The sequence below is a fragment of the Calonectris borealis genome, chromosome 5, assembly GCF_964195595.1.
Source record: "Calonectris borealis chromosome 5, bCalBor7.hap1.2, whole genome shotgun sequence".
Classification (NCBI taxonomy): domain Eukaryota; kingdom Metazoa; phylum Chordata; class Aves; order Procellariiformes; family Procellariidae; genus Calonectris; species Calonectris borealis.
In genome coordinates this window covers 14748024-14771218 of record NC_134316.1, presented here as the reverse complement: position 1 = coordinate 14771218, position 23195 = coordinate 14748024, and the positions used below count along the sequence as shown (strand labels likewise).

Here is a 23195-nt window from a genome sequence, read left to right as displayed (position 1 = left end):
GCCCTTGTGACGTGATGACGCAGCGAGCGGCCTGGCCTGGTTCCCAAGATGGCAGCGCGCAGGGCGCGGAGGCCGCGCTGTCGTTAGAGGCTCCGCGCTCCGGTGGGGTTTCCTCTCCCGCGCGTGGCCTGTGAGTGCGCCGCGCCCGCGTGGGCCGCGGAGCGCCGGCGGCGGGGGCCGCCCGCCCTCCCGGGCCGCCCGCTGGCGAGAGCCGGGGCCTGGCGAAGAGAGGATGGGAGCGGGGAGGCCGGGGCGGGGAGCGAGCGCCTCCCTGGGCACCAGCAGCCCCGTCTGCGGCGGGTGGGAGGAACTGAACACCCCCCGCCGGTTTGGGGGTTTGGGGGCTGTAGGGGACGGAGCTGGGTTCTCGGTCGGTTGGTTCGTCTGAGCTAGGAGGTAAAAAAGCCGTGATCGAGCTCCTGAAGTCTTCTCTGTATTAATGAGATGCCTGAAAAGGCAGAAGAAAAACTTTCATTGTTCTTTTCGGTCGTTACGGTTCGGATTGGGATGCTTGAGGTGGTTCATTTACGATGTTTTCGAGTTGATGGTTTTTATTCCTGATTTTGTGTTCGGAAATGGTTGCGCTGCTTATAGAAGCAGGTTTTGTCGCTTCAGGCGATTTTAGCGTTACTTGGGTTTTAAACTGTTCAGAGCGTTAGGAAGCAAAATAACTTCTAAGGAAGAAGAACCATAACAGTCATAAAAAATAAGGCTTACTTGGTAAATATGATGGGACTGTGTGGTCGTATCACGGCGCTCTTTTGTTGGTTCTGGACATAATCTTAAGTAGCCGTTCACTTATTTGTGGCAGAGTTTGGGTTGGTCTGTGACCAGTACCATTAGTTGTGAAGGTTCTTCCAAAACCAGCGTGGAACAAAGACGGTGTCCTTTATTCTGAAAAAGATAAACTTTTTGAAGTTGAGCGAGATGCTAATTGCAGGCATCTTATTTCTGGCAGTTCGTGGGATCTTTCTTCCGTTTTCAGAAGGAAAACATCTGGAAAGTTAACAGCTTAATTTTAAGAGTTTTAAGCTTGGGTCTTCCTCTGACTGTTTCGCTTACAGCAAATATGTTGCATCATATGTTAATTACTATTTGTTATGCAAACCTTTGCAGGTGACTGCGGTAATTTGTGCATAGTATCCGTAGTTTATTGAATTACAGTAAGAGTGGTTTTGTGCCTGAAAGAAATAAAGGCAGCAAGACAGTTTTCATTCTGTCTTTAAATTGAGGTATGACTGAACATCAGTCATAGCTCAAACACCAGAAAGTTGCTTGCAGAGCTTTGTGATGTAAATATACATATGCGAAGTGCTGGTAAACACAGGAAAATAGCACGCCTTTTGAGTGTAATCAACTGCCTTGTTTTGTGGACGATTTTAGATGCCACCTTACCTTACAGACTCATATCAGTTGTCTTGATCTTGGTATGTGAAAGAGCACTACTTTTGTTACCTTTTTTTCTTCAAGTAGTACAAGTACAGACCACTTTACAAAGCTTTTTGCCAAGTGGTTGCTGCTATCTTACCACACAGATATTCGGGAGACCAAGTGGGTATTTAAATTGCTAGACTGACCTAATGGATGTGTTTCCTAGTTATGAATAGTGAGTCGATCGCCCCCAACTTTTCAAATCTTGCTGGTACCATCACTGAATTGTTTTTCCTTATTTTGTGGACAAAGTGGGTGACAGTTGTTCTACTAAGAAGTAGCAGATATTGTTTCTTTATTAAACAGGTAATAGCAAAGATAACCTATGTCTATTTCTTTGAATTGAATTTGCAGTACATGGGGAGGATAAGGGCAAGGTTAAATATTACTTGTCTTTGAGTGTAGAAAAAGTCCCTTCCAACAGGCGAGGTTAAACACTATTCTTCTTCACTCATCTTTGAGTGGGGGTGGGGGAGGAAAGTCCCCTCCATTTTTAAAGAAATCCTTTTGTCTTTTCTTAAAGGTTCTGCAGCGACTGTCTGAAGACTTCCTTTTTGAAAACTTAAAAAGCAAGAACAATTCTGTTTTAATAAATGAAGGAGAATAAAGAAAATTCCAGCCCTTCTGTAAACTTGGCAAACCTGGACCATACAAAACCATGTTGGTACTGGGATAAGAAAGATTTGGCACATACACCATCACAGCTAGAAGGGCTTGATCCAGCTACTGAGGCACGATACCGCAGGGAGGGGGCCAGATTTATATTCGATGTGGGAACACGGTTAGGGCTGTATCCTTTAAACTCATGTTGGTATGAAATGTTTTTATGAATGGGGATTTTCAGAATGAAATGTACAAGAAATGTCATGTGCTTAGCGACCTGTTCAAAAGTTTCTTAATCATTAATCAAAAATCTTTTTGAGTTTACTTGCCTTTTGATACAATGTATTCCTACGCAATTTTTATCCATTCATTGGATAAACAAGGTTCCAACTGAACCATTTTGGCAATAGAGAAGTAAGGTGACACACACTTGCCAGTTAAGGATAACTTTTGGCAGTTACGAAACTCCATCTCTTACCACATGAATCTATGTAACTTCTCAAATTTTGAATTTTGCATTCATTTTTCTACATATTTTGCCTCTGAGGCTTCTAACCTCTGCCTCCCCACTTTTGGGTTTTTGGTGTTTTTTTTTGTTTAGGTGGGGATTTACAACTTTGTATATATTAGAAAGTTTTCCCCACTGTCCCACTCTCTCATAGACTGCCACTTAAGCTTTTTGCTTCCTGTATTCCTATGCTTCTTTTAATCTCCTCGGTTCTTTGTTTAATAAAACCTGGTGAAGATGAAGTTTTACTCTTCTCCTTAAAGAGAAGAGTAGGGAGCATGTTCAGATTTTATTTGCATTTGTAGATGTGAATAGTTTAGTAACTTTCCTCCACACCAACACTTAAATGTGAATTGATAATTGTTGTGTTCCTTCATGTACCTACTGCTGGTTTTGACCTTCTCTGAAGCAGGTGTGGCTTAACATGAGGATGACCTTGCGTGGATCCTCCTATAAACATGATTGGGACTTTGCACACTTCCAATAAATGCTTTAGGTATCAACTGCATCTGGGCTGAATCCTAGTATTTACACAGCCTTAAGGGGTTTTGTGGCTTTTTTTTCTAAAGCTCCTGTTTTACTTGCAGTGTTTTCTAACTGGTTACTGAACAGACAGTTACTTGAGGTACTTGATACAGCAGAATGTATCTTTTCCTTTGTGCATGTTTGGTTTTAAATTAGTTTTATGCCCTGTTTGAAAGTCCTTATTCTGCACCGCAGACATTATGATACTCTAGCAACCGGAATAATTTATTTCCATCGGTTTTATATGTTTCATTCCTTCAAACAATTCCCAAGATATGTAAGTATTTACAATATTGATTGCTTAATACAGTGATTGCACTAGGCATGGACTATTTGAAATGGTGATAAGTCAGTTGGGTACTACTGCTGGCCACCACTCTGAATGATGAAAAATAAGCATTTTATCTTTTAATCATTACAGTTTAAAATACACTGTTCTTGCTTGTTTACACATTTCTATTTATGCTTAGAAACATATTCATATTGACATTGCTGTTACGTCTTGCTGATACTGTTCTTTAGAAACAGTAATAGCTATAGTTCTGGCACTCCTGTATTGGCTAAAAGAAAAAAAGTGTAATGCCATCTTAAAACTGCTTGACAGTTAATGCTGAACCAGGACAAATTCTGCTTTGGGTTTCTAACCTTGAAATAAAGTTGTATAAAATGAACAGTCCTCCAATTTCTGTATTTTTCCTTTGAGAAAGTAAAAGTTTAAATTAACACTATAATAAAAGTAGAAATTAATATGCTTATTAAGTCTTTCCTGGGAAACTTCTGCAGAACTGCTAATGGAAACTGACAGTGCTTTTACAATGCTATACTGTATTGCATATCTACATGCAGACAACTTTTTGAAAGCACTTTCTTTCTTAGGTGACAGGAGCCTGCTGTCTCTTCCTAGCAGGAAAAGTTGAAGAAACACCTAAGAAATGTAAAGATATAATTAAAACAGCTCGTAGCTTGCTAAATGATGTACAGTTTGGACAGTTTGGAGATGACCCAAAGGTAAAAATTGATTTCATCCTATTGTACTCCAGAAAAGTGACATACGTTCATTAGAGCACTGGCTGATTTTCAGCTGTTCTAAATTAAATTATATGTTCAGCATGCGTTTAAGGCTTTTTTGGGTAATGTGATAGTTAACTACGAAAATAATTCTTGCTAATACAAGTAGCTTTGGGAGCCTATTGGGATAATTGTTTGTATAAAAAGTTTACATTTGATTTCATGTAAATTCTGATGTTATTTTGCAAATTAAAGTAAATTTGAGTAATTCTGGTCAGAGCTAGAAATGTCGTCAAGACATAAATCATATTTGATAGTCTTAATGTCGTTTTAGAAAGCAAGTGGTAGCAAATCTTAAGTCAAGTAAGAGAACTACATCTCAAAAGTATTGAGAAGATTCCTGTTACAGTATTTGACTTGGCAAAACTATGCTGCTCTCAAAATTTGCGTATTATAAATAGCAGAAGGATCTGAAACTCGGGAGAGAAATGTGGTGAGAGCTTACCTTTTTATTGTGATTTTGTATATTTGGCACTTTCATGCTGTGTCTGATTCCATGGAGGAAAAGAAATTTTAAACACCACATCCCCTCTCCTGACTCAAATAAATGTGAAGAAAAAGTATCTGGGTTTAAAATAGTGTTTTACGTTGGAGAGATTTCTGTTCTCCTTGGAGACAAACCCTAATCAAGCAAAAGCAGACAAACATGTTTGCCTGGAGATGCTATGTAGTCATGCTTTATACCAGCATAAAATATTTGTGAGTAAAAGGAGGAATAATATTGTGGTTACCTTGTAACATTCTATAGGAAGAAGTGATGGTCCTTGAAAGAATCTTACTACAAACAATAAAGTTTGATTTGCAAGTGGAACATCCATACCAATTTCTTCTCAAGTATGCCAAACAACTCAAAGGTAAAATATTACAGGGTGAGCAAGTGATGTCTGTTATTAATTTCCAGAACTTAATTTACATTAAACAGTGCAAGAATATTTTATTCCAAACTGTTTGTCCTTCCTATTTTTATTTCTTACTTTTCTGATTGTTTTTCAGGAGACAAAAATAAAATTCAAAAACTGGTTCAAATGGCATGGACATTTGTCAATGACAGGTAAGATATTTCTAGGAAATCTTTTGAAAGTGAAATAGTTACTGTTGCTTACTTTATTCTGGGATTAGATATTTCTTTGACAAATGTTTGTTATATGTTTTCTGCTTGTTATATGTTTTCCTGATCATGTTCATCAGTTTTTCTTTCTATCATTACCATGATAGTTCCATTGAGCAGGGAATTTAGGAGTATATAAGTAGACCATTAAGACCTTTGCAATTTTGTGGTAATGATTTAGTGCTGCATTAAAAAAAAGTTACTGTGTGAAAGGGCCAAACCAAATTATAGATCTCTAGGACAGAAGCTGCCTTCTTGCCCAATCTGAGATATGTGGCACATTCTGAGAAAAGAAGTCACTTCCCAGTTCCATCATGTTGGTTAATTTTTTTTTTTTTTTTTAAAGTGATATTTTGGTAATAGTAAACTAGCCTTTAAATTCGGTGAGGAATACAGTTAGCGCTAGATTTACGATTTCTTGAATAATGGATTTGCAATACAAGGATCACATCAATTAATAGGAGTGTCTGTAGAAGCACTTTTTATGTGTAGTGTGGTATTGGGAAAAAAATAACAAAACAACTCGATACACTTTAGTCTTGTTAAGGAGGATTCTACAGAGCTGGGCAAGTTAATTTGCCGAGGATGGTTAAATGTAATTTTTAATTTCCATAGCAAACCCTCAGGAAAATGTGTAAGTTGCCTGACTATTCAGAAATGCTGAATACATTGCTTTCAGTCATACCTACAGCAGTAGAACACCATCAAAAAAGAGGTGCATTTTTATTCATACGGCTAATTTGAAGTAACCCAGTGTGGGTCCAAATTCTGTAGATACCACCGAAACTCTCCAAATTAATTTGAGCAAAAGGTTGCTTAGTGTGTTTGGATGTCAAGAGATGTTTACTTTAGCTGCTGTCAGTCTTGCAGGTGATGATCTTACAGGTGGAACAAAAATACGCTTGACTGTCACTGTTAAGTTTGTCAGGGAAAACTTCTGTTATGTATCCATTGAACTTTGGACACTACTGTACTTGGAATTAGATGGTGTTTAATAACTCAAGAAATTTAATAATTAAAGAAAGTGCACTTCAAGAAAACATTACTATGAAGTTGGAGTGATTGTTTCAAATAATACTTATCTCTCTTCTTGAGAGGCTGTCTTGTGCTTTCTTAATAGGCACCCTATTAGAAGTGTACTTGTTTTCTAGGATCCTGGGAAAATAATTCCGTACTTTGCACTACAGGCCTTTAGCATAGGGCGTTCTGTTCTTACATAGCCGCAGTACACCCCCCAAGTAAATGTCATGAAAGTAATAATAAGAAATTGGTGTTTTAAGAGCTAGTTCTTGTGTCTTTTTTACTGTTTACTGCTGACCTGATTCTGCCAGTGTTTAAGTATCCCATCGGCCTTCAGTTCCATGTAGCCCACTGGAGAGAAAACGGATTTAAACCACCGTCTAGGCTATTATTTTGATGCATTTAAGGACATAATAATGAATTCATCCGTGAATTCACCAAAACCTAGCTGGCTAGCTGTAGCTAAAATTCTTTAAGCAGATCCTATGTTACAGAATCTACAGAGGAACAGGAAAGAACAAAAGGAAAAGAAAAAAGAGAAAAACAAATTTTGTAATTTAAAATTAATATCAGGAAACAGTAACTTTGATTATGACAGGAACTTACTCAGTTAATATCAGTAATACCAATAATGTCACTTATTTTAGCATTAGCTTTAACAAAGGCTATTCGAGAGATAACCTTTTACAGTTTTCACAGCTGGATCTAAAACTTGCATCATGCTTGACAAGTTGCTTCACAAGTTTGTGTTGGCTGTTCTGTGCAGTTTTTTTTTTTAGTAGTTGTTTGCATTTTATTGAAAAACATTTGGAAACTCTAAAATCCAATGTGGGCATCATTCCCTAACCAGGGTAATGCAGTGACAGCAGACTTGTGTAGCAACAAACATGAACACTATATTTAGTTAACAGTACAGGTGAGACTACGGTGGTATGTAGCTCCCATACTTGGAATATAATGCTGTCTTTTCCCTCTTCTTCCACACCCATATAGTGTTAGGTTTTCCATTTTTAAACTCCAGACTTGATGTTTCTATGTGGTGCATTGTTTCTGTAGGCATATGCCCTCTGTATTATCTGTGTAAAATTACCTTGTTTCATGATAGCAGTAGTGCAGAAACAATTTAGTTTTGTAAACTGTTTTGTTTAACAAGGCTCTTAATTAAAACTCTCTGAGATGTTAAAATGTGGTGGGATTTTATACCCTGTTAATTATAGCTGTCGTACATTAAAGTGTTGTACTTTGACAATCAGAATTATCTTCAGGGTTGTGTTTTGGTTTGGTTTTTTTTTTTTATATTCCAGTCTCTGCACTACACTGTCACTGCAGTGGGAACCTGAGATCATAGCTGTTGCAGTTATGTACTTAGCGGGCCGTTTGTGTAAGTTTGAAATACAGGAATGGACATCAAAACCAATGTACAGACGATGGTGGGAGCAATTTGTCCAAGATGTTCCTGTTGATGTTCTGGAAGGTATGAAAAACATTTGCCACAAACAGGGGAGTATTTCCTTTAACTGTGTGACTTAGGTCATAAGTAAATGCAAATTCTTTCTATCTAGATTTTAGTCAAAATAATCACATGTAGAGTATGTAACTCAGGTCAAATGTGCTATGCACATATGCAGGTTTTAAATTAAAGGTTAACCAGGTTTTAAATTAAACTTACAAGACTGGCTTAGTCTGGAAGCATATTTAGTTACCATGATTAGTGTTCTGGTCAATATTTGCTTTACGACTTGTTTAGTTTATAACACAGCTAATTAGCTGCTCAATTGTCATTGTGTGTGTTTTCTATTTTTTTTAATGATTCCCTTCTCCCCATTTTAAATAAGCAGCTCTATGAACACCAGAATTAATGGAGCCTGATTGATGATTGACCTCTTGAACCAAATTATGTTAGGGTTTTGTTTTTTTTTTTTATGGTGTACCATGATTGAGGAACAGATTATGGGGGATGAATTGTATCGTGTGTGTGAATTCTGATAGGGGATGAATTATGGATCTCTTTCATCAATACAGATATCTTAATACTATTCCCTTTGTGTGTATATATTGCTCGTATTTACCTGCTGCTTGTCCGCTTGAGGGAGAGAACCCCTGGAAGTTCATAAAATAAAGCAGGACCTTTCTTGACCCTTGCTAAGTAAATTGTGGTTATGTGGCGACTAATTTGTCTTCATTAAGGTTTTTACTGACTTACCTGGTACAAATGTCAGGCTAAGCATACTTCTAGTTCCACAAATTGCTTTAGAAACCTTCTTTAAAAATTAATGCTTGTCATAATCTGGCATTGGGTTCTAAGGAATTTTTAAGTGTAACAGTATGTGTTGCTGTTCAGGTGGTTTAGCCTTTGTTGCTCTTACCCTACAGTTCTGATGATTTCTTAAATGGTTACTTGCTCTGTTTGTATTATGACTTTTTTCAGAATTCCTTAAATTTCAGATAGATCCTCTGCTGAATCCTTGTCAAAGAGGGTGTAGAATGGGAATCTCTCCAGTTTCTGCTACTGTATCAGTGAATGCTCATGGAAAGAACTCATTTAGCTTTTCTAGAAAGGTTTTCTTTTCCTTGAGTGCTGCTCTTGTACCTGGTTATCAGTTGGTCCTACATATTTTCTTGCAGAACTTTAGCTCCTAACATGTTGGGAGAAGAATTTAGTACTAGTCCTTTACTTAGTTTCCTGAAACTTTTTTGACTGTCCCAACTAGACATATGTTTTAACATATGATCTTCTTTCACTTTCTTACTGTATTACTATCCTGTTGTTATGCAGTTACCTGGCTCTCCAAGCACACAATAATGACATATGGTATATTAATACCAAGACACTTTGTTCTCCTTCTGGAAGGTGTGCATATACATCTACATGTTGTTCAGCATAGGCAGAAGAAACTCAGAAATGCAAGTATAAATTCAAAAATAGTCTGTTTTAAAAAAGTCAAATCTGTGGTCATTATAACAGTGAGTAACAGTATTTGCAATGAATTTTTCTGAAGTTAATGTCCAGTAAAAAGCTTAGTTGATAATTGTGTATTAAATGTACACTTGTACATTATGGGCGTATAATCTTTTGGATTTTTTTTTTTTAAAGACATCTGTCATCAGATCCTGGATCTGTACTCACAGGGAAAACAGCAAATGCCTCATCATACTCCTCACCAGTTGCAGCAGCCACCATCTCTTCAATCTACACCCCAGGCACCTACGGTACAGCAATCGCAGCAATCCCAGAGTTCAGAGCAATCACAGACTCAGCAGCAAAAAGAGTCGCAACAGTCAGCACAACAACAACAGCAGCAGCAGCAGCAAACACAAGCACAGCAATCTAAAAAGCCCTCTCCCCAGTCAAGTCCTCCTAGACAGATTAAAAGACCAGCAGTAAGTTTAACTTTGAATGTTAACTTGCGTTTATTTTCAAGCTGATCTGATGTCCATTTGATTTAAAGGCTGCAGTATGCAGCAGACTTGTATTTGTTTTACGAATGAGATTGGTAATTAATTTTGTATGGTAGACTTCCGTTGGTTATATGGCAAGTGTGTTAGTGTAGAACAGCCTTTATGGTTTTGGCATACCAAATTCTTATTCCGCTTGAGGCAAAGCCAGCGGAGAGACTTCTAAGTCAGCTTGAGGTATTAAGGTTCTAACTGTTCATGGTTCTGGGCTATCAAATTTAATTGTTTTCGCTGTTGAGCAGGCTTGATTTAGGGAAGGTCTCTTGTGCCTGAATGTAGAGATGTGCACAATGCTGATGAAGACATTATTTGACTCTCTGGTCTTTGATAACAAATGTAAGAGAGTGGTGACTTCTAAAAGTATGTCAAAATTCTTAGAAAAAGTCTTTCAAAATAATCTAATAACAGTAGAAGCCTATAAATGCATCATACGTTAAAGTCTCGCTTTGTCTGTATTATCACCTCATCATTGAAAATAAGAAGGTACATTGACAGTTGGATAATATCACAAGTACTCTGAGTGCTTTTCCACAGTCATCAAGTTCAAATGAAGCTTTCAGACTTTAATCTACACTTTTTGTGTTTTTTTTTTCCTTGTAAGTTATAAAAAAAAAAAAAAAGGTGTTAAAGTGTTACCCAAATCTTCTTGCATGTACTTAGTAAGAAGAGTGTTTTCAGAAGTAAAATCTTTGGAACAAATCCATTTAGGAAGTAAATTTTGTACAGCTTTTACAGCTTTTGCTCTAACTTGTAATTAATGCATGCCCAATCTAGAGAACAGACATCAAGGGGAAAAAAAATCCAAACAAAACCAAAAACCCAGGAAGAAGCAACAAATGATAGAATGAAATGGAGCTGAGAGAGTGCAGCATCTTTGTGATAGCAGCCTTGCAAAAAAGAGAAAAATGGTCTTGTAATTGCAAGGTATAGCCTACTGCTAGAGGAAAAAGTCTGCACTGAAATATATAGTTCTTGCACTGAACTTTAGAGTTTTTCAGGATAGAAAGCTGATAAAATGTGTTAATTAGCTTGACAATTGGGAGAGGTCTTTATAGGTAGTATGTATATCTTTTCATACTTTTTCTACCATCAGCACAAATTCTGCTTGGGTTGTCAGATCTGTAGGGCAGGGAACTCTCCTCTTATTTTTCTTCAACAAAAATGCAGGGACAGTTTGGCACATCAGAAACTGTGAATAACAATTTGGATTTTTCTATGTGTGTCCATCTGATTGTAAGTTGTTCTGAATGCTTGTTCCTTCATGTAAAGGCTCTACCTTTACAGTACTACTGATTTCACCCCATCCCATGTGTTAATGAACTACCTCATGGAAAAAAGCAATGCCTTTTGCATGAGTAGTATCTGTTGTTCTTTAACAATCGCCTCTGGTCAAGTCCTCAGAGCAACTTACCTTTTCTTGAAATTAAGTTTGAAGTCCATCACCTAATAATTAAGGAAGTGAATAGTACAGATAAAAAGGTAAGTCCTGGTACACTGTAGGCATCCAGAAGAAATATAAAGCAAAAGGTGACTTGGTAGGAGTTTTGTAGGAGAACAGCACAAACAGCATGAATTTGAGAAAAGCAAATGTGATGATCTGAAATCATTCTTTAAAGCAGTCTAGGAGAACAAGATGTGTAGTGTTTTAAATACTTGGTCCTTCTAAAATGTTCTTCAGTTAGATGTACCATAGACCTTACTTAAAATGTTTGCCTCCTTCTATAAATAGGGCTTTGCATGACTTCTCCTTTGGTTTGTACAGAACATAAATACACTTTGTTCCTGGAGGCCAGATTTTCCATTTACACAAACTCTAATAACTCCATTACCTTCTACTGAGCCAAGATACTTTCAAGCAGCTGAGGCATTGGTGATGTCTAAAGCATCTGCACATCCTCTACATCTCTGGTGGTGAAGAGCACTTCAATGTTCAGTTGACTCCACTAAAAATATACTGGTGAATCATTAGACGTAAATAGTATATTTAGTTTGATTAAACTAGAAATTGTTAGTGGGAACAATTTTAATGCACATAGAAACAGCACTAAAAGAACAGTTCCATTGTAGTATGGATTGCGCTTATTACGAAAGTATTAAATAACAATCAGCATGCTAATAAATAATGTTGACCCTGGGATGTCATGGCTGGAGCAATACAAACTACAATGCAATAGACCAAAAAAAACCTCATCTCTATTTTAGCAGCTACCATTATTAGAGAAGGGATTTAAATTTTTATAGGCTTCAGTTTTGTTGCTTCTTGATTCTTCTTTTTTTTCCCTTTAGCGTAAATACAGTTTAAACTGATGTTTGGTTTTTTCTGTCACACGAGCTATTTGGCTCCAGTTGCTTGTTCCATTTTAATGGTGTACCATTTTAATGGTGTACCTCAATGACATTATTTTCTGAACATTACTCCATGTTAACAAATGCACAATAATTGAATTGCTTGCCACTTGAAGTGATCAACTCACTTCACAGAATGAGTGATTTTTGGAAATGTTGCAATAAGTAGTGGAGACTTGCTTCTATTTGAAAGTGTGAGGAGATCTGATGTTTGCATGCAGTTTTACAGGCAAGGAATTCAGTGCTAGAAAATCGAGAAAAGACCACCAAAGTGAAATGAAGGCAGCAGATGAGTCTGTGAGAGTCACCAAGAAAAATATGTATGTTTGCAATGGGAAGATAAAGATTGTCCTTAAAAAGCAGGAGAGCAGCCGGAAGGTGGCTGGAGGTGAATTGAAATAACTATCAAAGGAGAGTAAGAATGAGGTAGCCTCAAGCAGGCCTTGGGTACTTTTGTATTGGACAGCAAAAATCTTGAGAATACCCATCAGAGTTAATGAAAATTCATTGTTCAAGTTGGAGTGAAATTATGTCCATTCTTGCTGTGGAAAGTAAAGTGATGGGAACTGAGCAACAGTTCATGAAAGTAAAGCCACTAGAGGTAAATAGTCCCTTAAAAAAAACCTTTCTTCAAAAGACAGAGAAGCTATGTACTGTACCCTCTGACTTCTATCACTAATTTTAAATACATTTGTAACTATGCTTAATTCACTTAAAATTTCAGTTAGGTTTTCTGCTTTTCTCCATCAACTAGTCACCTCAGTTGGACTAAGTAAGCTGGAAAGATTTTTCTTACTCCCTTGTCTGTGATTCTTTAAAAAACACACAACAAAACAACAACAAAAAAAACCCACCAAAAACTTGTGATTGGAAGAATGATGTGAGATTTTGTGGGTTTTGCTCAGTGTGCATAATTTTTTTTTTTCTGGCATAACATTTGGCTTTTATACAATGCTTTCCATCTGAAGGCTTCTGAAATGTTTTACACTGAGCAACACTTTCACTGCCCTCCTGTCCTGGTAAATAAAGCATAAAGGCCTGAAGTGATTTTGGCAAAGGTTGAATAACAGGTCAAAGCAGAATCGGGAATAGAGGCCAAGTCTCTTGCTTTCAGCTCACTGCTCAGTGAGCAGTGTACTGGACCATGACGTATGTGCAGTGGATTATAAATAAATTAAAAGAGATGCAGTAACAGTGAGAACAGCAGGAAATGCTGCATCTAAAATAGCTGCTATTTTTTCAGTCTTTTCATTCTGCCAGTTAAGCTGGGCTTTCCCAATGTGATTTGACTTTGTTCAGTGTTTGTGTTGCATCTGTCTAACAAGATTGGACATTATTAGTCTCCTAATAAAAATATAGGAACAAATAAAGGGTTTGTCCTGCCTCCTTTTAGGGGAGGGAGGAGGAAACTGGTTCCGAGTTGGAAACTGGTTCTGGTTTAGTCAGATCTGTACAAAAGCTCTTCAGCAGGCTGTAAGTTGTTTCCTATTTTGCTTGCTTGTTATCATTTTAAAATGCTTTGTGTCTTGCAATGGTCTTATTTCCATCTTTTTTTTTTTTCTTTTAAACAGGCTGTATCTCCAAAAGAGGAAACAAAGACATCAGGTAAATGTTAATATTCTATTCATACTGCTTTCATTTTACTGTTTTAATCAGAATAAGTCATTTGCTGTGTGCATTTAGTTTGCTTACAGGCTTAGCAGCTCTAAACTATTTTGATCCTAAAAATGCGTCTTTAAATATATACTGTAACTATTTTTAAAATGTTCCTAATTGCAAAACTTGAAAAAATGGAGTATAACTGTGCCCCAAGAGTCCCTTAATACAGTCTATTCAGCAAAAGTCTTGCTAAACTACTCAACTCTCAATGTATAACTCCATGCATCCTTTGGAGTACTTCTTCAGCAAGCTGTGGGACGTTGAAGTGCCTGAAGGTACCATGTCATTAAATAGCTGCACTAATAAAAAGTCTGTTGGTAATCAGTGACATTTGTGATCGGTTGTTGGCATGGCTGCCAGTAAAAAAAGCATTTTGTATCAATATATAGTCTAGCTTAAGAAATGCTTCACTGCAGTGATCACATCTAGTTCTGTTTCTTCGTTTGTTTGTTTGGGGTTTTTTTCTTCATTTTGCTGTTTTGGAACAATGTGTTTCAGGATAGCTAGGATGTGATTGTCTAACCTTTCCCAAGTCCCTCTCTGGCTCTGCAGATAGATTCCAGAGAGCTGTCTCTTCTCCCTCCTCTCTCCTGTGCAATTGCCATTTTGTTTGATTTCTAGACACGCATTCCCCTAGCAGAGCATAGTTCAACTTCTTCTGAGATTTGTTTTAACTATTTACAAGTTACAGTTTTTGTGCTAGAAAATGAACACATGCTTATCTTCACTTACATACTGTTACTGGGATAATTTGTCTCTAGTTATAAAATACATAGCTTGAACTTCTAGGCATGTGTTCTTTTGGAAGACTTGTGTGTGATACTTGATGCCACTTTATTTATACAAAGGTCTTGATTTTAGTTTTCTTTAGTAAACATACCTAGTATATAGGATTTCCACTGTACTTTTGCATAGTGTAATATGATATGATAATCATTAGCATGAGACCAGAATTGGAATTTGGAAAATGTTACAGAGCAATAGCCAATCAGGAACTTCCAAATGTTTTTTAGAACCACCACCACCATCTAAAATTTCTAAAATTGAAACTTCACATCCGCCAATACCTCCTGCACATCCACCTCCAGGTAAGCTTTTATTTTCTTAAACACATTTACTCTTGCTGTTAATTGCCTTGCTTTTTATTCAGATGCTGGTAACGGTGTGGGGGCGGGGGTTGTTGCCTTGATTAATCAGCTTGGCAAGTAAAAGCATTAGGTAGATAAGCTCTAGAGGGAGTTTCACCTTAGTAGCACATGCTTTTCCAGACAGAAGCAAAAAAGTTATGATGGAAACAAGACTTTACTAGGTAGACAAAGGCAAAACAAAATGTGAAGGTTAAAGGCATAGCAGACTAAAACTAATTGTCACTAGCAGGCAAAAAGGGACTTACCGTCTCAAAAGGATGGCAGATGCCATATTATATTGCTAGAGTAGCTTCCAACTGTCCTATAGAAGTCCTCCATGTTATATCTTTAGTATAGAAATTCTGCAGGTGTGTAACTTCTCAGCAGTAAGGGGGATACTTTCTTTGCTGTGTCCCAAAAGAGGACTTTGATCTGCCAGAGAACTTTAACACTGCACACATGCCTTATGTTTGCAAAATAAACTGTACTGTTATAAAAATGTGCTTCCAGCGCTTTGATGCATTAGCTGTCCTTCCAGTGACCCTTAAATATGACATAAATATTTTATAGAGCGTAGTCCATAATGTAACTGTAAGATGACAGCTTCTAACAGGGAACTACAAGAGAGAGAAAACAGTGCTCTGAAATATAGTGGGACCATTTTTCCTGTTTGTTAAAATTTAATTAAGAATGAAGAGGTTCTTCTAAATATCATGTTCATTATTCCTTCAGTTGTTAAATCTTAAATGCACATCTTGCATCCAGAATGATTCTGAAAATGAGCAAATGGGGAAATTATTGCCTGCTATAATTTTGGAGCTAGAAGTCATTGAAATCATAGGTACCATAGCCAGCATACCCACCTTGCATGATCTAATTATGTAGCTATCCTAGGGGACAATTTTGCTGTTAAAATTATGACTGCTTAGATAAGGTAAATCCTATTTAGGCAGGTAATGAATTTGTTTCCCTTGTTATCTAAAATTTTCCTCTTAGAATTTCTTTATACAAGCAAATAATTGTATAAGCACTGAAACATTTTAAGAACAGTCTTTACAGGCCAACTCTTGTCTTTTGGGGCTCTGAGGAAAAATCAGGTGAAAACTAAGAATGTTTATTGATCAAATGAACAGAAGTACTAGAAGGTGGATTTATCTCAAATCCTGTTTAGCATTGTCAGTTTAGTTGGTGCATGCCACTGGAAATGACTGCCATATATCTGCTTCTAAATAACTTTTCTTACTGAACAATGTTTTAGATGTATATATATACAGGCAAGATGGATGTCAAGATGCCCCAAACTCTTTTTTGTTGGGCATTTTAATACTGCCTGTATGACCATACAGAGATGTTGCCATTAGGTCAGTCGTCTTATTGTGGTATTCCTTACTTTATAATGTCTGCATTAAGAGGGGGGGAAAAAAGTAATTAAGATACTTATTTAAAGAGAAGACAGCTTAAAGTGTGTTCTTCCCAGAAATGGCCAATTATAATTCTGTAAAATTCTGACCTTTCCCCAGACTGTCAGGTACTGAGTTCCCTGAAACTAATCAGTGGAACAAAGCTGATCAGATTTCATGTCCCAAGCAATCTATCACACTTTCTTACTTACCCTCTGGTTTTCTTCTTTCTTTCATTTAGTAAACAGGTTTAGAACTGAGTGTTAAAGACTTGAGACTTTGGCCTGTATTTTCAAATAATATTTCCCAACATGGGAAGAGAGTGAAGTGCAGAGGGTAATCCCCGGCCCCCTCCTGGAGCGTAAAAGAGGTAGAAGGGAGGCCTGGACTAAAGAAGGTTGAAGCACTGATCAAAAGATTTTTGGTATCTTGGGTCCCATGACTTCTTAAATCTGCTAGTTGTGATTCTGTCCATCCAGTCTGCTAATTTCTGCTGATTGTAGAACAATATTTAAATTATAAGAAAATAGTAGTAAGAAGATGTATTTAAATTCTAGAATGGGAAAAGCTGAACTTGGAGCTTTGTTATGCAGCTTAGGTATTTCCTAGTGATGATAGAAGGTCTGACTGGATACCATATGGCATTCAGAGACTTAGAGAATTGAGTCCGCTTTTGATATGTTAACTGGAAGAAAAATATAAAGTATTCAGAAGCTGTTATTGCCACTATCCTTCAAAAAACTAAATGAAATTTTCTTTTCCAGAGCGCAAGCCTCCTTTGACAACTGCGGTTTCAATGGGAGAAGCAGAGCAATCTACTACTGTGGACTCAGTAGATATGCCAAAGGTCCAGATTCCTCCCCCTGCTCATCCTGCCCCAGTACATCAACCTCCACCTCTGCCGCACCGTCCCCCGCCCCCACCCCCCACCAGTTATATTACAGGGATGTCTACTACAAATTCTTATATGTCAGGGGAGGGTTATCAAAGTCTTCAGTCAATGATGAAAACAGAAGGACCAACTTACGGAGCTTTACCACCGGCCTATGGACCACCAACTCATCTACCATATCATCCTCATGTCTATCCTCCCAACCCTCCACCACCAGTTCCACCTCCACCCCCTACTTCATTCCCCCCGCCTAATATTCCACCTCCTACTCCTGGATATCCTCCTCCACCTACATACAACCCTAATTTCCCACCTCCAAGACTGCCTCCAACTCATGCAGTACCACCTCATCCACCTCCAGGGCTGGGAATGCCACCAGCTAGTTACCCCCCGCCTACTGTTCCCCCAGGAGGGCAGCCACCTGTACCACCTCCAATTCCACCACCTGGTATGCCACCTGTAGCAGGACTTGGACGTGCTACATGGATGAGATAGCATGAGGTAATTTGCACGATATCCCTTTATGTTGACTAGGCAGGAGTAGCTAGCCAAAACCTACTTTGTAAAGATGAAGAGGAGGGTAATTTGTATAATTTAGATGAAGAAATGAGGCAGTGAAATGAAAATTTAGCTGATCTGTTTGCAGTATTGTTTATGGTGAGTTATATAGGCTTCTAGATTTTAATCAGCTTTGCAGTATCTATTCTAACTTTATACATTTGACTTAAGTTTAAATTGTCTTGAGTTATTCCAGCACTGGATTACTTTGTACTAGCAAAACCAGCCATATTGGCTCAATTGTATCAGTAAGAAGAAAATTTCCTTCTAGAAATCAGTGCCTATTTTTGAGTATCAAAATAGCCAGATACCATGTAATTTGATCTGTAGTAAGAAACTTCATTTTTAGTAATAATTAAAACAACACGATGTCAAGCATAAAAGCTACTTTATTTAAGAGAGATTCTGAATGCTAGCTGACTGGAATAATTTTGAGGTGGTTTGCCTTGCTGATATTTTTGTTTTGGAATGTACTGGTATCTTAAAGTATTGTATGTTTACACCTATTTGCAAATTCCTGTACATAATATATATATTTTCTAAGTGTGAAAGTCTGAATGTAACAACCTACTGTGATGTACATCCTGGTTATAAATGGGACTACTTCGTTCACATCTACCCAAATAAAATTGTTTCTGAATTTAGTGGATTTCCAGGTTTTTCATATTAGTTCAGAATTCATAACTATGGTACTTCCTGCAAGATATTTCAGCAGTGGTCTCCCAAACCTTATTCATCAGTTTATTTAAAAAGAATGTATTTTATTTTATTCAACTATAAGTATACACTATCACAATCAATCTCTTACTTCATTTTTACTAAAATATTTCAAATGAATGTTTTACACACATTATCAAAAAAATCTGTACTATTACTTTCCCTCCCCAAAAAAGCCAGAGTGGTTCAATAATAGGTAAAAACGTGTGCTAAGGTCTAAAGAATTTTGCTATATACACAACAGCAGGTGCTAATTTTTCCAGTTCTTTGTAAATCATATACAGAAAATATAGCAGGGCTGTAAGATCACAGGTTTAACAGAAATCAAACTTAAACTGATTTCTAAAGCAGCACAAATAGACTTTCCCCACATTATGAAAAATATACAATTTTATCACTTTACAGTCATGCACTTTGAAAAAGATCAGTAGTACTCTTCCCCCACAGTTTCTAAAAAGATAAAAGGTCACTTTAACACTGATTTAATATCTAATATTTGGATAAAAATGTGCCATTCTCAAACAAGGTTGTGCTCAGCAGTCTTATCAAGGTGCAAAGAGCCAACTGAAGCTGGTTACACTGCAGCATTTCAGAAACTTCTACGGAAATGCCATCACTTCAGTCACTCTGACAGAAGTCAAGGATGTGATTTTACTTTCCTTAAGCAAGCAAGGTCCATTTGTAAACAGTGGATGCTTTCTTTGCCAGAGGATTGCAGAACCCAAGGCTTCAATCTTGAGGAAATTAACTTTGACTGTTGCCCCAAATAAATAATTTAATGGCTGCTATTTCAAGAGGTGCACCCCTCCAACTTAGTGTACAAAGCTCCTCAGGTGAATTTAAATACGCATATAAAACATCTTTTTAGACAATTGAAAATTCAGCACCCAAGTCATCCTGTAAAGTCATTGAGCGTCATTTTACCCCAGGAAGACACTTTATAGCTCAAATGGAGCTAAGTATGGAGAGTAAGCCTAAAAACCCCCCAAAAATAACACCCCAATGTACAGCACTGTCATGTTCTTCTGCAAAATCAATGATGCACAACTTACATTGAAGATCTATGCTGCCAAATAGTATCTTAAAGAAACAGGATATACCCTACGAGTATCGAGACTGTTCAGCTGAACTACCGGCTACCCTGCAAACTGGCTCTTCAGGATTTGCGGCGCTAACGGACCTCAGTTGCACCGCCATTTCCCTTGTAGGTGAGATCTGCAGGTGGAACAAAACAAGCTTTGCTTGAAGTCATTGAATAGGTTTAGAGGGAGATTCGATAGCAGGGAATATTTGAACTGGTGAGAACATAGCTGGTGAGACTAGTAATCTGATTAGTATAGCTCTTGTTGAGAGGACCTGCTAGTCTAATATACTCCTAAAATAGCAAGCACATCATCAACACAATTAACTCTCTACAAGTGCTCACAACATTTGCATTGCTTTAGTTAAAATTCACCAACGTAAATTAACCTCATTCCCAATATGCTTAAATTCTCTGCTTAAACCAGCGATTAGATGCCACCAAAGTTAAAATGGGCTTTGAAGCAGATTAAAGTAACCCTCTGTTCGACATTAGATGTTAAGGAAGAATGATGCTTCTCCTTTACATCACCTTTTCTGATACTAAAATCTCAAGGTATAAATTGTACAGGAGGAAGACAAGTAATCAATGGTGACTAGAAACTGGAGCTCAAAACAAAAAGCAAAGAGGAGGAAATCCAGAATCCTCTAAAGATGCCGTATTTTAAAGGAGATAGACAGACTCTAGAATGGATTTTTCCAGGCACACTGGATGTAAATATCATTAGACTTAGAGTGAGCTAGCTCAGCGTCTGCTGACTGAGCATTAGTGAGAAATAAACTACTGGTGAGCGTGTGAGTGAGAGGACGCATGTGTCTTTTGTGGGTGGTTCTTGGTTTTGGTTTTTTTTTCACATAACCTACTCATCTTGACTGCTACATTTTTATTTCGGGAATGAGTAATGAAGTGCTTACTCTTACTGGTTACTACGTATTTTGCTTGTATTCCTTCTCTGTTTTTTTCCTGGTTACAGATCTCGGCTCTGACACTCCAAATCCTTTACCCAGGCAGCTAGATTATTGTATACCGTGGGACCAATTACCGTTCATAACTTGCAGCATGGGCTCCTTGGTATCGTATCGGTGCTCCATGTTAATACAATACCACAACTCAAGAACAAATTAATTTAAGAGGAAGAACCTGGCCAGCTAATTCAGCTGTCAGTAGCTGTGACTGATTCTTACGGAGAATAAAAAGAAAGTGATAGTGTTTGAGGTCATCAAGTCTTCGAACTAATCAATAAAATTGCTGCAACTTCTGAAGAGGAGGCTTTGATCTTTTCACATGCCTGTCTTTAAAATAGTTTTACACCAATTATTTTAATAACCAAGCCTCGCTTCCTTGGACTATTGGGAAAGAACATCTAATAAAATACAGGGACAGCTGCTGTGACAACTTGGAAAAGAAGGGGGTCAAATTCTTACAACTATACAAGCAGCTACTCCACAATAGCAAAATATAAGTCCCATTGTTTTATATACAACTATTAGAAGAAGGAAAAACCCACTTGTTTTGTTTCATTAACAAAAATAAAGCTTGAATGGCAGGAAGTAGTCTCACCCAACAGCCCGTGTTTATGGAGTTTTTATTCAGCTCTGCAAGGTTGTTGTTTGGTTACCTTACACAGGAACCAGCATAGGTGAGCGATCCACCAAGAACATTAAAAAAAAATACCCAAATCTTCCTTATGTGAAAGATGAGCTGCTCTCGAAGATCCTGTGAAAGCCATAAGCACTGTTAGGATGGCAGTTTCTGCTGAATTATTTTGTAGTAAAAGCTTTACAGGAAAAGTGTTGCCATATTTGTAGGGAATACTGGTGTGTGGCTAAGTTACTTCAGTTCATTCACATTACGACTGCAGAAATCTTGTGTCATTTGTTCATGAAAAATAGTTCAATAACAGCTGATACAGAGTCTCAAGCCTTTCTGAACGCTTGTGTGATGAGTACCACCGTACAATGTACAGAGTGGTACCAGTTTTTAGCTCGCCACTCAGTGTTGTACACAGCGCCTTGTGAAAACAGTTGCATGTCATTCTTCAAAATAAGGACCTCCAAAAAAAGTGTTAGCAGCTCAGGAGCTCGGCAGGCAGTAAGCCAACAAATTCAAATTGTTCTTTCCTTGGAAGGTGCTGCCTGGAGCCACTAACCCAGCTATGAATCATTGACAAGCGGGTGAAGGAGAGCGATACAAACTGTGACATCTCCGCAGGTTAAGGGGTCTTCCTGTTCCTCTTAGAAATTCTCTCACGTTAGTTAATTCTACAAACAGACCATTACAACAAAGCAGGTTTGAACTACAATACAAATGATGCAAGTCTGGCATTATTGGATGGTTACCCATTGAACAGTAGTTCCAGAGCACCACAGCCTGGAAATCAGGCCTTTAGCTGCCATATTTACACTATTGTTACAAAAAAAAGCCAAAAAAAAAAAAGAAAAAACAAAACCCTGAAAAAAACTCAACCCCGACTCCCAAAGAACAGACAGCCAGAAACGCTGAGCTCTGCCTCTTTAGTCTTCACAGAATCAATCACTTCCAGCCTCCAGGACAGTGTTCCTACAAGGGACCCTTGAACTGGTTTCCCGAAAGATGTTGCCTGATGGAGGGTTTGGAGCTCGCAGCATCACCCAGCTTTCGCCAGACAACCTGTAAGAAAAAATAAAAGGGTGGGGGGGAGAAAGACAGGCATTAAAAAAAACCCAAAGCCTCTGATGAGTTGCAGTATTTTCATAATTGCAGCCTGAAAGTCAAAAAAGCCGTTTCCTAGAGCTGGGCTGTAATTCTCAGCAGAGCCACTTGATGGCATCTGTGCACCAGTTTCCAAGGAATAGAACATTGATGCATTTTTCTAATTAGTCTCTCTTGAAATTAGAACCATTTTTGCCTGGGGTAATAGTATAAAATAAATACACTAGGTTCAGAAGTTAAGTTCAATGGTAGGTCAACCCTGCCATGCATACAGAAATGATGTTACCATGAAGAGAAAAGATAATGAAAAAGATAATGATTAAAATTTTATATATATATATGACTTTCTAAAAACATACATTTTACCACTCTAGGGCCACTGGGGTAAGGGAAGCTATTTTTTAAAAAATACGAAGCTGCAAAGCACTTCATAGCTGCCTTGAGTCTACATAAAATGGGTATTTAAAGAAAAAACAGCGGATGATACACAAACAGAAATGATTCCATTTGGGAGGATGAAGTTATGGCATTTTGCCTTTCCCCCTGCACAGCCACAAGGGAATGTGGCATTAAGCAGACAAAAGATCCTAAAAAGCAGGCCCTCTTCACTCACTTTGAAGGCAGGGGAGTGGGAAGTATCTGCTGAGCAAAGGCTGCTCCGTGCAGTGAACAAGGCACTGGGGTTGCTGATACCCAAAGCAGCGGTCAGCAGAGCCTCCGCTCTTCCCTTGCGCCTGTGGATCTTGCATCAAACAGGGCTTGTACGCAGCAGAGCCCTGCTCCTCTGTACTTCTAACAAAAGACCATGGAAGAAACCCCTAGAGTTGCTGAGAGGAGTTATTACATTGCACATTTCACGAACAATCGCCTTCTCCTTTTCACTCAGGTCTTCTTCATAGTTGTCTTGCATTTGCCTGTCCAAATTTTCATGGACCTCAAGGACCTACAAAAAACAGTATTATAAAAGCATTATGCTCCTCAAATAATGAAGTGTTCCTAACAGCC

At 37.9% G+C, this 23195-nt stretch overlaps 2 protein-coding genes across 5 annotated transcripts in view; one reads left to right on the top strand and one right to left on the bottom strand.

Annotated features, from left to right (window-relative positions):
* Positions 1 to 13: 13 nt before the first annotated feature.
* CCNK (cyclin K) lies at positions 14 to 20562 on the top strand. 4 transcript variants are annotated; one of them, XM_075151114.1, is made up of 12 exons: positions 14 to 130; positions 1955 to 2221; positions 3263 to 3344; positions 3944 to 4075; positions 4884 to 4989; positions 5129 to 5186; positions 7568 to 7737; positions 9358 to 9644; positions 13637 to 13670; positions 14738 to 14812; positions 17016 to 17644; positions 20473 to 20562. In XM_075151114.1, the coding sequence occupies exons 2-11, from the start codon at positions 2025 to 2027 to the stop codon at positions 17636 to 17638; spliced, it is 1764 nt and encodes a 587-aa protein (XP_075007215.1). In that variant the 5' UTR covers positions 14 to 130; positions 1955 to 2024; the 3' UTR covers positions 17639 to 17644; positions 20473 to 20562. The 4 variants fall into 4 exon arrangements, with proteins under 4 accessions (XP_075007215.1, XP_075007212.1, XP_075007213.1 ...); XM_075151111.1 differs by lacking the exon at positions 20473 to 20562 and having other exon boundaries at positions 17016 to 18345; XM_075151112.1 differs by lacking the exon at positions 20473 to 20562 and having other exon boundaries at positions 18 to 102; positions 17016 to 18345.
* CCDC85C (coiled-coil domain containing 85C) overlaps positions 18123 to 23195 on the bottom strand; it is a 113705-nt gene continuing 108632 nt past the window's right edge. Inside the window, exons 5-6 of the mRNA XM_075151115.1 lie at positions 23035 to 23133; positions 18123 to 22148 (exon numbers count right to left, since the gene is read on the bottom strand). Coding sequence (XP_075007216.1) covers positions 22059 to 22148; positions 23035 to 23133 — 189 coding nt within the window. The 3' untranslated portion in view covers positions 18123 to 22058. The remainder of the gene's footprint in view (positions 22149 to 23034; positions 23134 to 23195) is intronic.